General features: G+C 46.5%; 1 protein-coding gene across 1 annotated transcript; it reads left to right on the forward strand.

Annotated features, from left to right (window-relative positions):
* Positions 1 to 208: 208 nt before the first annotated feature.
* LOC119492995 (protein FAM163B) lies at positions 209 to 3,884 on the forward strand. Its single transcript, XM_037777943.1, has 2 exons — positions 209 to 301; positions 2,903 to 3,884. Exons 1-2 carry the CDS (start codon positions 209 to 211, stop codon positions 3,344 to 3,346), a joined length of 537 nt encoding a protein of 178 aa, XP_037633871.1. The 3' UTR covers positions 3,347 to 3,884.
* The last annotated feature ends 14,926 nt before the right edge of the window (positions 3,885 to 18,810 follow it).

An 18,810-nucleotide genomic window follows, 5' to 3' on the forward strand; every position in this document is an offset into this window, starting at 1 on the left:
ACTTCAGTTTTTTTGTGACTCGGGTTGATTTACTGCGCTCAGCCGTAACAGAGAAAAAACCATCAGCAGGATTTTCAGTAACGGCTGCTGGCGGGAGAAACCAGTCTAAACAAGATGGAGCTGTACAGTAGAGTAGTAAAACATATCTTCTATCCTCCTCCTCCTCCTCCTCTTCCTACCTGCAGGCTGTTGATGGAGAGGATTTCGAATGTCAGCCGGGACAGTGGTCATCGCAGGAGGAATTCTGGCTACAGTCATCTTACTGACCATCGTCGGCGTACTGTGTTTATGTAGGTTGCAGGTAGGACTGTATTTACTCACTAAATCTATATCCACCATCCTATAGTTTACCTGGTGAACTCCCACATAGTATCTTTTAAATGCTGTTTTCTAGTGTCTCCTCTCTTCAGGCTGAAGCTCCTGTCTCACCACGCTGAAGCTGCTCAGGTGTTTCTATTACACACTGAGTCCAGCTCTAATCAGACAAACTGACACACCTGTGGAGGTTTAAACTAAATGCAGAGAACATAGGAAGACATTTTAATCTTTTTACTTGATATCAACAATTCAGTTTCTCTGAGGCTTTCCCAGTTGATTTTTTACCTTAAAGGGACTATTTGTAACTTTCAGAAATGCTTCTCAACAGCGACACCTGTGGCCGTGAAATCAACGAAAGTCAGCGTCGAGCTCGTGCTTGTGCTCGCTCTAAATGGACATGAACGAGCATCGCTCAAAACAGTGAGGCGACACACGTCAGCTAAAAGCACAATATCACTCTATATTTCAGCTGCTTGGCAGTAATGTTAGCTGACCAGACGAAGGTCTCTCCATGAATCAATGCTGATACTGTGTATGGTTCTCCTGCCTCAGCGCAGGCTTCAGCAGCGGGGCTCCCCAGCGCGAAACTCGTCTCCCTCCGCCCGCAGCCGGAGAGAGCAGAAAGACACCGGCACCCGGTCGGTAATGAGACGGTAACGTTTCTCTCTGCGGAGCCCCATTACTTCACAAGACACGGGAAACCTCTGTTGGTCTGGAGGAGCTGCAGCAGTTATTTCTGCACAAACGTCCACTGTACATTCACTAGATATTCTCAGAGCTAAACTAACTCTTCTGCAGTGTGGAGTGAGCGCGCGTTCACGTCTAGAGGTACGCGAGTATGCGAGAACGCGCGCGCTGTCTGAGTGAAGGCGAGCAGGCAGAGGAGACGAGACAGCGGCCACACGCGAGCGCGCATATGCAATCGCGCATGTGTGCCGACCTGCTACATTTATACGCTTAGAAAGTTACAAACAGTCCCTTTAACCCTCTGAGACCACAATAGACCTATTTTAGTTTTTTTCTAGGGGGCTCCAGGGGGTCTTTAGGGGGAGATAGCAGGTCAACAGTAGATGCCACATAAAAGTGGTGAACATCATCTGAAAGCTGGAAACCTGGAGATTAATTTGAGATGCTGCTCAGCACTGTGTCAAGTTGTTCTAGTCATAAATCTGTAATAAGCATGAATGAATTATTTAAAATAAATTGAAAAAGCGAAGATCATTGGCCGACCTGTGGTAGCCTCCTTTCAAGCAGCTCACAACAAGAGCATACTCAGACATGCCAACAGCATCTCTTCTGATCCCTCCCATGTTTTAAATGGGGAATATCAACTTCTGCCCTCCAAGAGGCGATTGAGAGTCCCTCCAATGAATAATTGTGATGTGTTTTGTTGTTTTGTCTGATGGGTCCTACTTGTCTGTCTGTCTGTGGTAACAGTATGTCTATTGTATGTGTACTTTTTCTCAAATTGAGCTGCCTATGGATGCAAAATGAATTTCAGTGCAAACTGACAATAAAGTTGTATCAAATCGTATCGTATCGTATCGTGTCGTATCGTATCGTATAAGGGTTTAGAGCATTATGATAGAAGTATATGATGGTCATCCCCATGCTCTATTATGTCTCATAAGTTGTTGCAGCAATTTCTGTGTTGATACCATTTGTTACACAGATTTGATGCTAAATTTAACCATTTGTTACCACTGGTGAATTCATAAAAAAATGATCACATGTCACATTAAGACACCATTAAGACCTTGAGGAACACCACATGGAGGCGATTGGATGGCGAGCACTTCTGTTGTGTTAACTGTTCCTTTCATTTCGGTTCATCAAAGTTAATTAGAACCTTTTTGGTCGCCTGAAAATGTTCGGTTAAACTCATGGTGCCTTCAAATGAAACTCGTGAGCTTGTGTTTACAACTCGGGAAGTCATGTACAAGTACAGGGTACAAGTCGTGAGAACACCGCTGCTAAGCAACGGCAATATTAACGTTACTGTCGGCGTCTAGAAGCCACAGACACTAATGATTTAGCAAGCGGGTAACATAATGCATATGGGCCCAACTGAAGACACCAACAGCTCCACCCTCTTGTGTCAATTCTGGTTGCAAAAAAACTAAATGGCGACGGCCAAAATGCCGAAGTCAAGGCTTCAAAACGGCAATCCACAAACCAATGGGTGACGTCATGATGACTACATCCACTTCTTATATACAGTCTATGGCCGCCACCTCATAAACAGACAATCTCCTGGTTAAAGTCGTGTGTTTGACTCATCCACCCCGACCTCCTCCCTACTCGGACTGTGATTCAAATGTGTTGTGATTAAATTTGCGCGTCCCACCACAACAAAAGGTCCTAAATGGCTTCCCGTTGGCGTTGTTTCCACGGAGCCGGCATGTCATTTGTAACACATCACATGCACGTAATACGCTGTTAAGGGTCGTGGTCATTTCATGTATTTCAGTCCAGAGGATGGATGTTTGGATCGTGTCGTTTCAGTCAGTAGCATGTCTTCATATTGTTGTGCATGATGTATGTCGGTGTTAACAAGCTGTCCTCCTCTTGTTGACTGCTCCAGTATTACTGCTGTAAGAGGGAGGAGTCTGAGAAGGGGGAAGAGGAGGAACCAGAGCTCGCCACCATGTCGCCGTCCCGGCCCCTGGCTCTGTCCGCTCCCCCTACGCCTCCGACGCCGGAGCACTACGGCATCGAACCGGAGAACTACCCTCCCACCTTCCTCACCGAGGCCAACGGGCCGGCCAGCTACTCCCCCACGCCGCCACCGCGCAGGTGCCAGCGCTCGCACGCCTTCTGCCCGTCCTGCGCCCGCTGCTCGATGCCCTTCTACCTGCAGCACCCGGAGAGGCTGTGCAACGGCGGCCGCAGGATCAGCTACAGGACTGTGCAGCAGCAGGATCTGGAGCTGCCTGTGGACCTGGCCAGCTTCTACCACAAGCTCAACCTCATCCGCTCCGTCACCATGAAGGAGGTGGTCACCCACAGCATCAGCACCGACGTGTAGGAGCAGGCGGGGTGGAGGCGGCGCCGCCCTGCTGGCCTGGAGGAAGGGTGCACTGACTCGGTGCATCAAATTAACATATTATACGTAGAAGTATACAGCATTGATACCGTGCAACGCTACAACACTGAGGGCTTCTGGGTGATCTCCTGGCAGCCATATTGGAGGTCTACAGCTCTGGATCAACTGCTACGTAAACGTTTGTTTCGGACAGACTTGAACAGACTAATTTTTGTCAGTTTTGACTTAAAACTAATCATTTTGTGACCAATATGTCTGATTTTGTTCTTTAGAAAATTGCTAATTATCTAGTTAACCAATGTTATTTAATTAATGTATGTGTATCGAAGTATAAATAAGACAATTTACAATTTGTCAGTAAATTAAACAAACAATGTTGTTTGTTTGAATGCACCACACACAAGATATCTGTCTCTCCGCCCGCAGCCGGAGAGAGCAGGAAAACACCAGCACCCGGTCGGTAACGAAACAACAACATAACTCGTTGCAGAGCTTCGTCACTTCACAAGACACGGAAAACCTCTGTTGTGAAGGAACTGGCCTTCTACCTCCAAGAGGTCAAGGCCCAGTTATGTGTTGGTTAATCTTGTGTGACAAAGAGAATTTCCAAACAGACGGGTTAAAGCATAATAATACAATTTATTCCGAACAATCAATGTTGCATAAGTAAAAATAAAAGAGTTTACAGATATCTGGATCCAACCTACGTGTCCCTGACAACATACAGTGCATGGGTCAGTTCGCGAAGTCTGAACCCCGAGCTATCCCTGATCCAGCCTATTCATGGTTTACACAATATTAATATTCATGAGCTTATGGCACGTGATGTTTCTGCTGCATGTCTTCTTTCTCATCTCCTTCTGGCTCCTTCCTCTCTTTGACCTTGCAAAAGAAGAACAACACCTGCCTCTCCTCCCTTTCCTCACAATCACTCTATTCATAACAAATCCAACAGTCAGGTTATTGTAGATCATTGTAAGCACTTTTGTACATAATAAATCCAACAGACCCTCTTTTGAACTTAACTAAGTTCACCTACAGATAATGTTACATACAGATATATTTATTATAAGCATAGATAATGTTACGTACAGATGTTTTAATTATAAGCATCATCACACAACCTCTTCAGGATCAACATCTTCACTATCCCCCACCATTTCCAGGAGACCCTGTCTCTCAGCTTGGAACATGGCCATCTGATAAGAAGGAGGTGCATCCGGATGCTTTCGTTGCACAGCAGAAATAATCACACGCTCAGTGAGGTGGCGAATACATGGAATACAGCAACAACCGCATAATACTAAGCACGCACACACAGCAAGGATTGAGGAGAATAGAGATACCACCATGGACTTCCATTTCCCAAAGGTACGGTCTAACCAGTCGTGAATGGGGCTGTTGATACCTGAGTCATCGTGCATGGATTCAGACAGCGTCCGGAGCCCCTCTAGCGCCTTAGTTACAGTCCCGTCCGGCGCTGTATTGTTAGGGATGAAAATACAACATGAGTCTTGGAACACTGAGCATACACCGCCTTTCTCTGCCAGCAGCATATCTAATGCCATTCTATTTGGATCACCATCAGTGACGTAGGAGCCATTTGTTCAGCTAGTCCGGCAATTGCATCACGGGTTAGATTAGTCAAACGGAGAACATTATAGTGGATGTAGTTAATGCGGTCAACATTTTTGTTAGGAGTGATAGGGATCAGAGCACTTATTATAGGTATGTTTTCAAAACCTGCAGCTATTTGGTCAGCTAGTTTATATTCATTAGGGAAGCTACCTCACTACATCATTCTTTATAATCTTGGTTTAGCCTTCCCCCCCTTGTAGCCCACTCCTTCCACCCTGCTTCTGAGTGAAAGCATTGTCTATTGTTAAAGAGTTACTTGCGATTAGCCAGTTTTAGCAGAGTGCAGAGGCGAGGATGATAAGTAATGTATCTAAACTAGTACAGTCTGTGCTTTCCCAGGTTATTCAGATTTATCTGAGTACACAAACTCTACACAAGGGTCATGGTATTTTCTCTCACATTCCCTAAAACATTTAAAATACATGACAAATAACATGAAGAAAGTTTGTACAGAAGAACGAGGACAAGAGAGGTAAACACAAATGCTACAGCAAACGCTACTAGCAGTTTGCCGTACTGCATGATGCTTCTAGTTTGTTTTCCTGCGCGCAACTGAAAAACTTTTATCTGGGTGATCCTATTTTATACTGGTTTGGGAAAGGAAGTGAAATTTCTCTCTGGTGGATTCTCCCCACCCCTGGTTCCTCTTTTTATCTATTTTAGCATTTATTCTAAGCAACAAGTTTTAATACAATGTGATATATAATGTTTTTCAAAAAACACCTAGATGAGTCCACCTAAACAACCATGTTAGCCTGATTTAACTGTAAATACAGGCAAGACCTTGTAACCTTCTTTCCCTTATGTGTATCTCATCACAGTCACAGTTTATACAGTATATGAAAAATAAAAAATTATACGTGACCCTCTTTTCACGTAGCCTGGGCTCCTTGTGGGGCTGCCTCCTCTGCTTCAGGTCCTGTCCTGCTGCTGGAGCACTGTGTTAGGTGCCACCAGTTGAGTCCTTTTCCTGCGAGCTGCACAGCTGTTGCAGTTCTGGCCAGAACCTTGTGTGGACCTGTCCAACGTGGCTCCGACCACTTCCTCTTTAACACCTTCAACCAAAGGTGTTCCGGGGGTCCGGGGTCAGGTCCTGGAACGTCCTCTGTGACAGGGGTGACAGGTTTGTCACCTGTATAGGAGAGAGCTGACACAAAAGCATTAACCTTCAAATAGTATGGTCTGTAACCGAGGTCAGGAAGGGGAGAGGGGTTTTGGGACGGCCCTGGGAAAGGTCGGCCACACGTAAGCTCAAATGGTGTGAGTCCTGTTGACCGATTGACCGAGGCTCTGATGCCTATCAGTGCAATGGGCAGGGCTTCAGTCCAAGGAAGCTTAGTTGTGCGAACGATTTTTAGCAGCTTTAGCTTGATGGTCTGATTAGCCCGTTCAACTTTTCCCTGCGATTGTGGGCGGTACACAGTGCCAAATTTGTGTTTTAGTCCCAGAGCCTTTTCAACAGATTGCAGGTCTTTATTTTTGAAATGTGAACCATTATCTGACCTGATCAATTTAGGAAACCCATGTTTCGGAATGTACTCATTCACCAGACATTTAATGACTGATTTTGCGTCCTCTTTTCCCGTAGGGTAGGCCTCAACCCAACGTGAAAATGTGTCCACAATTACTAGGAGGAATCTTTTCCCCCCAGCCCTTACTCCCATATCTGTGAAATCCATAAAGATTTCCTGTCCCGGGGCAGTGGGAGAAGGATGTTTTCCTGCCCTAGGAGTGATGGTAGGTCTGATGTTACATGTACTACATACGTCACACTTAGTCAAGAAGTCAGTTATAGTAGCATGTTTCCGGGGAATCCACCAGTGGCGGAGATCTCGTAACATCTGTTTGTGGCTTTTATGGTCAAGTCCATGAGTCTGAGTCAATATTGAGGACATCCAACAGGGGGGCATAACTATTTGATCTCCGTTATACCATATACCATCAAACTGTTCTATAGCTCCCTTATCTTCCCAGATGGTTCGTTCTGCTGCTGTGGCAGATTTCTGAGCTTGTATGATGGAGAGATCAGTTATCTCAGAACCGAGATCTGTTGTGGTCATGACCATCATAGTAGGTAAATACCCTGCCGCCTTTTTAGCGGCTGCATCAGCTGCTTCGTTTCCTATACTCTCTAAGTCAGTGCCCTGACTGTGTCCTTTCACTTTGATCACAGCTACCCTCTGTGGTAACTGGATTGCTTCCAACAACTCTTTCATCAACTCCTCATGAGCCATAGGTTTATTCTGACTAGTCTTAAAACCCGCTTGCACCCAGCCAGACATATCTCTGTGAATTGCATTGCACACATACGCAGAGTCTGTGAAAATATTCACTGCCTTCCCTTCCGCTAACCGCAGAGCACAAACTACAGCCGTAAGTTCTGCTTGCCTGATGTTTTGGAGCTATGGCTAGGGACACATGGGGAACAGCTTCTTCTGACATGCGATACCATTGTTCTTGTGCTGGGGTTAGTTTTACTGCAGCTGCTACTCCTGCTGGTGCTATATAAACATCTCTTACTCCTATCCCCCAGGTTGTATCTAACAGGTTCTGTTGGAACTCATCTTGATACGTAAGATCATTATTTCTGTCATAATTCAGAGTGCAGTGGGGAGGATCGGGAACAGGGAGGTAAGGGTGTAGAGCCCTAATCCATGGTTGCCACATGTTGTAAAAGTCAATCAGAGGGTTTCTGTCAGCTAGCAGGGCCCAATATATGTCCGCACAGGGTGGTGGGGCATCAGGTGAGGTATCAGGACTCAACATGCACATGCGATCAGCACTGGAGGGCGAGGAGCACACCATTTCTTCTCCTCCGGGGAAACTCACTATCACAGCTTCTGGTGAACAATGTACAGAAGCCCCCAGTGCTGCCAAAACATCTCTTCCCAGGAGATCACGTGGACAATCAGGTGCATACAAAAAGGGGTGCTCCATCACCTGTCTCCCAAGCCGGACAGGAAGGGGAACAGTAAAAGGCAGTCTTTGTTCAGTGCCGGAAAATCCCAAAACGGAAACATAGTGAGAGGAAAGGGAACACATAGGTTCAGCTAAGGTGGAGTAACGTGCTCCCGTATCCACCATGAACCATCTTCGCTTTCCGTTCACTGTCAACTGGAGACAGGGCTCTGCCAGCCCCTGTCCCTCCATCTCCGTCGGGCACCCCTATGGGAACATTCCTGGTGTATATGGACCAGGTGGAGGTCCCTGCGCAGAGTACCCGCTGTATGCCTGCATTGGAGCTAGCTGTTGGTTTGGTGGAGTCTGTATTGTTGGCTGATATGACTGCTGTGGAGGCCCTCTCATCTGCTGTTGTTGTTTCTGAAGACAGTCACGTGCCCAGTGATCCGGGCTTCCGCAGATGTAACAACTGCCTCCTTCTTGGTTGGGCATACCCCCTCCCCCTGCTCCTCCTCCTCTCCCTCTGCCTCTATTCCGGCCTTCATGATAAGGGGGCTGCTGATATGGGGCAGCTTGGTAAGGAACATGATACTGGGGTTGATACATAGCCTGTGACTGGGCCCTGCAGTGGATAAGGATTCTGTGGCGGGGCTGGAGCTGGTGTTACAATTTGAGCCATCTGGGTATCTTTCTCTTTCCCTCCCTTTTTCTTATCTGTTGCACGAGTCCGTGCATCTGCCAACTGTAATTTAGTCAACTGAGCTACCATCTCTTTAATGACTCATTTTCCTCTTCCTCCTCCTTGGTTTCTGCATCCTGATGATGGCAGAAATGTGTTTCCCATCTTGATGATTTTGCCCCTGCCATATCTGGATTCTCTTGCATCTTTCTCTTAACTCCTTCCGGAGCATGTTTTAACAGAGCTATTCTGAACAGAGGCTGCTGTGATTCTTTATCTGGGTTCACCCCCGTAGCCCCCGCCCACTCTGTCTTTGCTCTTTCTATGAACGTGCGTCCGCTCTCCCCGTTCTTAATCTTAAACACCAAGCTGTGGAGCTTGCCCGCTGGTATGGGATACTTTTGTCTAATAGCATTACCGTAGGAGGTAGCGTAGGGGTTAAGGGGGCTTCTATCTGACACCTGGGACTGTTCCGGCCGCTGCTTCTAATTCTTTCAGTGCCCAGTCCTGAAACCGAGAAACCCAAAATAGCCCTGAGATCACCCATAGCTAAAGTCTTCCCTCGGGTCTTGTTATACAGGCTCGTGAGCCACACTCCGCCTCCCTCTTGAATTCCTGGGAGGAGCTCACTCAGTGCTTGAATGTCACCTAAAGTGAACGGCTGATACTCGTCTCTACCGTTGCTTTTGGCCACAATGGGAAACATGCCAACGCACTGACTCCTCTGTTTGTCACCTTTGTCTTCGTACTTTCCATAAACTTTACGTGACCTAGTTTTGGGGGGTGTATATGGTCTCGCCTCTTCGTCCCCACCCTCCCGTCTCCTATGTATCCCTCTTTTGGAGTGCGTTCTCATGGTTCCCTCTATAGTGATAGGAATGTTTTCGTCTTCATCATCATCACCCTCCTCTACTGCTCTACTAGCCTCATCATCAGTGTCCTCATCTACCTCTCCACTAGTGTGGACATCATGATACTCTGCACGGGATCTCTCTGTGTCTCTCTCAGTTCTCTGCATCCAATCACCTATGTCCGGACTCTCTGTGTGGGGTTTAGGGGTAGATTGAGCTCTCCTTCTTACGTCTCCATTACGCAAGTCTGGTGGTAACATGGCTTGTCTTAACCTGTACTGTTCAGCCTGATCTCTCAGTTCTTCCCTTAGCCTGTCTATTTCTCTGGCTACATCAGACATACTACCCGCCTCTGAGGCTGAACCTGCTCCTTGTTCTTTTTCTATTTCCTCTTCTAGTTCCAAAGTACCACCTAACACTTGAAACAATGGTGCCATAACTTCGTTTGTATAATCACTGTCCTGTGGGGTTGGTACCGGACTAGGGGTAGGAGGAGGATAAGGAGGGGGGTTGGGATGTGGGCCAGGTGGGTACTGCTGATGGAGGGACATGTAATGTGGCGGCTGGCTAGTATGTGGGTTTGGTGGTGGGGGTGCGCTAGGACTGGGTGAGGGTTTCACTAGTGGTTTTGCTTCAGCGGTTTTTGCGTGGGTGGCTTTCGTCTGGCTGCCTAAGGCTGATAGTGCAGCCATCTGTATCACATTATATTTTACCAATTTACTTGCCAACTCGTCTTCTTTCTTCCTCAATTTCCTCCTTACAAACATATGTCCCTTTTCTTTGTCTTGTCTTGCTTGCAGCAGCTTTCTATGAACCACCTGTATTAATGCTCTCATCACTGGCATGAATTTGGCTTCACTTCCCGTGGCTGGAAAATGCCCTTCCTTCACTGTCATGTTATACCACTCATCTAGGTCTTGAGTCTCTTTATTTCTAGTCTTGGGATCAAATGTACAGATTACATTGGTCCTGACTTTAGCCCATTGCTGTCCAAATGATAAACGGGGAGGCCCACAGCCACCCCGTTCCTCACAGTCTTTGTCAAATTCTCCGTCCATTCTGTCCAGTACTATTTCACACAGGTTTATTCAGTTTATGACAGTAACTAGATTCAGAGTAAATGGGTCGCTATGCCCCTCGCTGTGATCCTACCAACATAAGCTTCTACTGGACACTTTGATGTTCCAGCGATGTTGGCCCAGTATCAACAGTAAGTTTTAATTTTCCTCTGAATACTAGTTATTAATGTACACTCATACAGGCGTTCCAAGCGCTATTTTTACTAAACTCTAACGTCCAAGACGTTACTACACACTAGCGCTCCAAGCGCACTACTCATACAGGCGCTCCAAGCGCTATTTTTACTAATCTCTAACGTCCCAGACGTTACTAAAAACTAGCGCTCCAAGCGCACTACTCTAGCGCTCCAAGCGCAGCGTTCCAAACGCTTTTCTAATGTTCCAAATACTTCTCTAACGTCCCAGACGTTACTAAAAACTAGCGCTCCAAGCGCACTACTCTAGCGCTCCAAGCGCAGCGTTCCAAACGCTTTAACAGAAAGTCTTTACTTTTGCAACATTTATCACTACAAAGGAGATTCAGCACAACAAGAGAGATAATTTAGAGTAAGCCAATATGCAGAGTTCGATACAACAGGTTCTGCTTACCTTTAAGATTTCAGGGATCCCTTTCTCTCTCTCGCCGGTCTGTCCGTCCTTTGGACACGCTTCTCAATGCCGAAGATCACGTCGGGGTCACCAATTGAAGGAACTGGCCTTCTACCTCCAAGAGGTCAAGGCCCAGTTATGTGTTGGTTAATCTTGTGTGACAAAGAGAATTTCCAAACAGACGGGTTAAAGCATAATAATACAATTTATTCCGAACAATCAATGTTGCATAAGTAAAAATAAAAGAGTTTACAGATATCTGGATCCAACCTACGTGTCCCTGACAACATACAGTGCATGGGTCAGTTCGCGAAGTCTGAACCCCGAGCTATCCCTGATCCAGCCTATTCATGGTTTACACAATATTAATATTCATGAGCTTATGGCACGTGATGTTTCTGCTGCATGTCTTCTTTCTTATCTCCTTCTGGCTCCTTCCTCTCTTTGACCTTGCAAAAGAAGAACAACACCTGCCTCTCCTCCCTTTCCTCACAATCACTCTATTCATAACAAATCCAACAGTCAGGTTATTGTAGGTCATTGTAAGCACTTTTGTACATAATAAATCCAACAGTTGGTCTGGAGGAGCTGCATCAGTTATTTCTGCCCAAACGTCCACTGTACATTCACTAGATATTCTCAGAGCTAAACTAACTCTTCTGCAGTGTGGAGTGAGCGCGCGTTCACGTCTAGAGGTGGAGCGAGCTGAGCGAGAACGCGCGCGCTGTCTGAGTGAAGGCGAGCAGGCAGAGGAGGAGAGATACATAAGGCTCGTCATTTTCAGTTTGAAAATTACCTGAATATTTGTATTTATTTATTTATTTTTTTAAAGATGATTGGATAAATGGTTTTTATTATTTATTTATTTATTTTATGTATTACATTTTTTTAAATGTTTTTTTTTTATTGATTTATTTACACGCGAACGCGCATATGCGAGCGTGCATGTGTCCCGACCCGCTACATTTATATGCTTAAAAAGTTACAAACAGTCCCTTTAATGAAGTATGTGAATTGGAACACGCTGACGTTGTTGGTTTTGGTCTTTTCGTGGGATTTGTTGGTGAGAATAATGTAGAATAACTCCTTTAAGAGTGTTTTAGAGAAGAAACAAAGCCGAGGACAAGTCAGTAGCTTCCATTTGGAGACTCAGACTGTCACTGACTTCACCTCCAGTCTCTTTACTTTGTTTCTGTCTCTAGAAATCCATTACTTCTGTGTATATGTGTACTTTTACAGTGTACTTCTAATACCACTTGATTCATTTACGCAGTGGAAAAACATACGAGTGGATGTTCACACAGACGAACTGTTTTATTTGTTGGTGTAGCAACAACTGTACAGTGTAACCCTTTTCACCTTTTATTTCTCCTTCCCTGAACACCTCATCAGAGGCAGATATTATCTTCCAATGCTGTTTTCTAGCTGATCCTCTCTGCAGGCTGAAGCTCCTGTCTCACCACGCTGAAGCTGCTCCGGTGTTTTCACTCATTCTGCCTGATTACAAACCGAGTCCAGCTCCAATGAGACAAACTGAAACTCCTGTGGAGGTTTAAACTAAATGGACAGAACAACTTTTAACTTGATATCAACAATTCAGTTTGTCTGAGGCCGGCAGGTGTCATGGGGGGTTAAAGAACAAATTTATGCACATTAATTAATAAGGGGAGACACTACAGGTGAATAGAGATGAATATGTTATAGTCAGAGGGATCATCACAGATGTGGGCTGCAGGTTCCTGCTCATCAGGAGTCATTGGAGGCTCCTGTGATCAGCCTCAGCTGCTGATAATCAGCCTGGCTGGGAGGCTATATCAGCAGGTTGGCTGCTCAGTTGGTTGTGTGTCTGCAGAGGGTCAACAGCTTCAGTTGGCTCTCTGGGTTTAGTGGGGTTTTGATTGTGCACGTCTTTAGCCTCTGCTTCTCTTTTGTGTTCCCCCTCAGTGACATTTCATTTGGGTCTGATATCTATAGGTTCTGGTAGATTTAGTGGGCGGCTGTGAGGAGTTACATTCCCACAGGGATCCTTTTATTATTGTCTCTGTGTCATGTGCAGTTTATTTTTCTTAGTTTCCCAGTAGTGAGTCCTGTCATTCAGGTTTTTGTTTTTCTGGGGAACATAACATACATTGATCAGCCATAACATTATGACCACCTGCCTAATATTCAGTAGGTCCCCCTTTCTGCTGCCAAAACAGCCCTGACCCATCGAGGCATGGACTCCACTAGACCTCTGAAGGTCTGCTGTGGTATCTGGCACCAAGCCGTCAGTAGCAGATCCTTTAAGTCCTGTATGAGTTGCGAGGTGGGGCCTCCGTGGATCAGACTCGTTCATCCAACACATCCCACAGATGCTCCATCGGATTCAGATCTGGAGAATTTGGAGTCCGAGTCAACACCTTGAACTCGTTGCCGTCCACATGATGTAAAAGAAAGCGTGATTCATCAGACCGGGCCACCTTCTTCCATCGCTCTGTGGTCCAGTTCTGATGCTCACGTGCCCATTGTGGGTGCTTTTGGCGGTGGACACCGGTCAGCACGGGCACCCTGACCGGTCCCCATACGCAACAAACTGCTCCTCACTGTGTTCTGACACCTTTCTATCAGAACCAGCATTAACTTTTTCAGCAGTTTGAGCTCCAGTAGCTCTTCTATTGGATCAGACAACACGGGCCAGCCTTCGCTCCCCACGTGCATCAATGAGCCTCGGGTCTGACCCTGTCGCCGGTTCACCGGTTTTCCTTCCTTGGACCACTTTTGGTAGGTCCTGACCACTGCAGACCGGGAACATCCCACAAGAGCTGCAGTTCTGGAGATGCTCTGACCCAGTCGTCTAGCCAGCACTATCTGGCCCTCGTCAAAGTCGCTCACATCCTTACGCTGGCCCATTTCTTCTGCTTCCAACACAAAGTTCAAAATGTTCACTTGCTGAATAATATATCCCCCCCCCCACTGCCAGGTGCCATGGTAACCAGATAATCAATGTTATTCACTTCCCCTGTCAGTGGTCTGAATGTTATGGCTGATCAGTGTATATAACTAATAGATATCAGCATGAAACTCCCCCAGTTGATTACTGATATTAAGAAAATAATTTTTCATATTAACAAGTTTTCTGAAATGTTGTTTAAATATGCAAATGAGGTATTATCTAATGAATTCAGGAGAACTCTACAAACACAAATGGACAAAGTGGTAAAATAAACACCAGTGCATGAAGACAGTGTTTTTGCCTGTGGTGTCTCCCCCTTATTCAAGAGCATAAAGTACAATTTGAATGAATGATCACTTTGAGTTCACAAAGTAGGACTTTGTGATTTACGCATTTGTTTTTCCCCCCACGACACGCTGAAATATTGACTTGTTAAAAGCTAAATCGTTTACGTCAAATGTAATCTCCAATATCCTGGTTAAAAAGTTCATCCATAATATCAGAAATTCGATTTTTAATCAGATTGTATTACTGGTGTCAAATGCAGTTTTGATTAGTTGAATTCTTATCAATTACCTAAATTCTTTGTGTTGAAAAGCTATTTAAAAAAATGTAAATCTTGAGTGGCTTAAAAAAAAAAGGATTTTAATTAGGATTTTGGTTTTAAAAAAACTAAAACATTGCAGCTGTAACAGAGCTTGTGTTCACTTGTGTAGATTTGTGTTTTTGTCTGTATTTGGTTGTAACTCATCCAGCAGCGAGCAGCTGCTCACACTGTCACTGTGAGTGTTTCAGTGTGTGAATTCCTGTTTGTCTGCGGAGCGCCGCGCTGCAGAAAACACGTTTTTAAAGGGCTTTTCTGAAGCATTCAATGATCTAATGACTGTGATTTCTGGATGACATGTACAGTATTTCCTGTTGTAGGCCGGGCTTCTGCACCAACATGAGGTATCGAGCATTTAAGAAAACACTGCGAGCACATGTTAGTGTTTCTCAATGATGGTACAGTAGATGAGAAAAACAGCTCGTCTCCAGGAGCTGCGCATCATTTTATCCCATAATGAACATTCAGATGGAATAAAACTCTTCATTTGAAGCAAACTCACGCTGCAACATGTAAGATAAAATAGTACGCTGCTAAAAATCAAATAAAGAGGACATGAGTTGTGTTTATTCTGGTAGCCCACTCAGAAAATGACTGTTTTTTTCTGTCATGTGTGATTTTGTGTTTTTCATTAAAATGTGTTAACACATCGCGGTCTTCTAAAACTGACTCTGGATGAATGTTCAGAACCTGCAGAGCCCTAAAACACCTCCGTTAGGATGGATGGATGTGTGTTAGAGGTCAGGATAGCCGGTGCAGTCGCCAGGAAAACATGTTGGCTTTATACGTTTCTGCAAACCACGATGGATGGCGACGTTTTTGCATTCAGCCAGAGCAAGTGACCGTTATGTGGTAAAATAATGAGTATAAGAAGTGAGAAAGCCCAGGACATTCACCTGGGAGACCGCTCTTCGTGTCTCGTGTGAAACCACAAGTAAAAATAGTAAATACTCACTAGAGCACCAAATGTGGATTCATCCACCGTTGTAAATAGTCCCCAACATATCAGGCCGTTCTCATACATACGTCTCGTTCAACTTTTGGTGAATTTAGGAGAAATCTGCAGACACAAATAGACAAAATAAAAATCTTGGCCTGTAGTGTCTCCCCTTAATTCAAGTGCATGAGTGAGTAACACATTTTTTACACAACATTGCAATTTTAATGACTGTTCTATTTCGTTCTTCCTGACTGCCAGAGGCAGTGTTTAACACTGGATGTTATCCATCTCGCGCACGCGCAGGTCGAGTATTTAATATCAACAAAGTCACATGTGACCTGGGATGACGTAGTTTATATAAGCCCACGTCATCATCAGAGATGTCCCTTGAATCTTCTCGCGGCAGGTAATCCGCGTCATGGCGCTCATCAGAGATTCGGTTTCACCATGCCTGGCCGCGTCAGTCGGCGTCCCGCCAGTACCCCCGACCCGCGAATGCAGGTTGATTAAAGAGATAAGCCGTTGACTTTTCGCTGGAAGCCCTGCAACCGCATGGTTGGAGCTACGGTTTCGTCCTCCAAGGGCTGCGATTAGTTAATCACGGCTACACTCTAACACTTTAGACGCTGTAACACCGGTGTTTTCGCCGGTTCAATTCAGCGAGGCTAACGACAGGTGAGCTAGGATAACAAGGTGAGTATATCCTCCCGTCGTTAGAGTTTAAGTTACGTTTGTTGATAGGAGTCTGTTTTCGGTCTCCTTTATTGTTTATTGCCGCCGAGCTAAGTGTTTGCGCTACAGTATCGGCGAGCCTCCGTCGGACAACGAGCCCCGTTAGGCTGTTGTCGGCTAATTCATTTCCTTTTACAGTGTGTATTGCTCAGCAGCGAGTGATTTCGCTCGTTAAAGCAGACATCTCCTTTGTTGATAGATAGAGCGACCGCTCCCCAGTAAGTGATTTCGCTTGTGGGTTAACTTATTTTGTGGCTGCTGTTAAAGGGGAAGTTATTATCTCCCCTGTCTTTTGTATAATAACAGTCCTAGTTCAAAGCTAGTGTCTAGTTACTGAGACAGTTTGCTGTTAAGCAAATTGATGTAATTTTTTTTTTTTTTTTTTTTCTCTCTGTTACTAGAGAGTGCTTTCACTCCAGTGTAACCAATGATTTGCATAACTAAGTAAACACATTATATTAGTAAGATAAATACATTATTTAATTAAATATAAGAGTATAAAATTAATACTAAGAATTATTATAAATATCAGCAGCACCATGTTAGGTGAGCATGTTTGCCGTGCCTGCATGGCTCCACTGCTAGCTACTGATGGCCATGATGAATGCCCCACATGCCTCGGTGTTGTACACCTGAGGGAGGGGCTGTCCGACAGTCAGTGCATGAATTGTAGTTTTATGCCACGGGAGCTGAAGATAGCTCGATTAGCTGAGCTAGAAGAGCAGCTCGAGTTCCAGTTGCCCCTATCGGGTGTACCTTCAAATGCACGGAGTGGGCGGAGACGCGCCCCACCTAAGGGGGCCCCACCTACAAAAAAGGCACGGAAAGTGGACTGTTTGGCAACTAAGGTCGACACGCTAACATCAGAGTTTGCTGAGATTAAAGCGCTGCTCCTTAACCTTCAGCCAGGCAGGGTGAACGCAACCCAGAATGACAGCCCGCAGGCTATGACACCTACCCCACTGAGATGGGATGAGGATGCCCTGTCTACGAGGGCTTCCTGTAGCCAGTTCTGTGAGGACCGGCCTGGACAGGGAGAGCTAGTAGCCTCCTCCCACGCTTCTGACACCTGTTCCCAGCAGTCAGGAAGTGGGTCCAGGGCAGACTCAGAGTCTGCTCCAGCGACAGTTAAGCCAGTGGTCCGTATGGCTCTGGCACGCTTAGGCTTGGATGAGGCCCCGACTGCGGGCACCTCATCCAGTGCATTTTTTAGGTGGGCCCCGCCCCTGGCGGGTTTCTCTGTTCCACCCTCCCAGCCATACATTGAGGAGCTCCACAAATGCTGGCCAGACCCGAAATCGCTTTCCCACCACACCACTGACGGCAGGGCCTTAGCTTCAATGCAGAACGCTGACACTTACGGACTGGGTAAGATGCCAGCAGTGGAGCCATCTATTGCCGCCCTTATTGTGTCTCCCAATGAGGTCTTGAGGCCTGATGCTCACTGTCCCAGGCCCCAGTGTCGCATCACAGACGACTTTCTAGTCAAGGCTTATGAAACAGCGGCACGCATGGGCCGTCTTGGAAACTCTCTTTCCCACCTGATACTATCCTTGTCCCAGTCCCTGCAAGCTGCTGGCGTGGATGCTTCCGTCCAGAGCCTCAGTGATGCATCCCTGCAGGCGTTCGGTCTTATCACAAGGGAGCTTGGCAGACTAATGTCGACCCTTACGCTGACTCGCCGGCAGGTATGGCTGGCCCAATCTCCGCTTTCGGAGCCGGGCCGGAGAGCCCTCCGCACTCTCCCCGTGGTTCCGGGGGAGCTGTTTGGCCCAGCAGCACAGCAGGCCTTGGAGCGGGGAATCCAGGCGAACCAGACTCGGCAGCAGTTTGCTAGCTTCCGGGAACCTACGCCTTTATTGCGACAGCGGCCCCCACAGGGTGGTGGTACCAGTCGCCCTCGGCTTCCAGCTCGTCCTGATACGTACCCAAGGACCTCGCAGGCTCCGGCACGGCCGGTGCCTCAAGCGAGAAGGGGTCGGGGGTCAGGGTATCGCCCCCCCAGGTACCCAAAGGGCCAGAGGGGAAGATCCTGATGCCCTGGGGCCGGCAGTCGGACGCTTCTCCCAGCAGCAACTCAGCTGCTGGGAAAGCAGCACTTCAGACCCTTGGGTGGTGGCTACGCTTTCCCAAGGGTACAATCTCCAATTCCGACGCCGGCCCCCAGTTTTCAGTGGGATCAGACTGACCACGGTCAGAGATCCCACAAAGTCCCAGGCACTCAGACAAGAAATATCCACCCTCCTGGGGAAGGGTGCCATCGAAGAGCTGGGGCAAGAGACACAGCAAGGTGGGTTTTACTCAGTTTATTTTCTGATTCCATAGAGAGAGGGTGGGTTTCGCCCTATACTGGACTTACGAGGGCTGAACACATTTCTGAAGGTGTTGCCCTTCCACATGCTGAGTACAGCAGATGTGCTCCAAAACGTGACACGGCACAGTTGGTTCACATCCATCGATTTGAAGGACGCATACTTTCACGTCCCAATAGCACTATCTCAC

The sequence above is a fragment of the Sebastes umbrosus genome, chromosome 8 (assembly GCF_015220745.1).
Source record: "Sebastes umbrosus isolate fSebUmb1 chromosome 8, fSebUmb1.pri, whole genome shotgun sequence".
NCBI lineage: Eukaryota > Metazoa > Chordata > Actinopteri > Perciformes > Sebastidae > Sebastes > Sebastes umbrosus.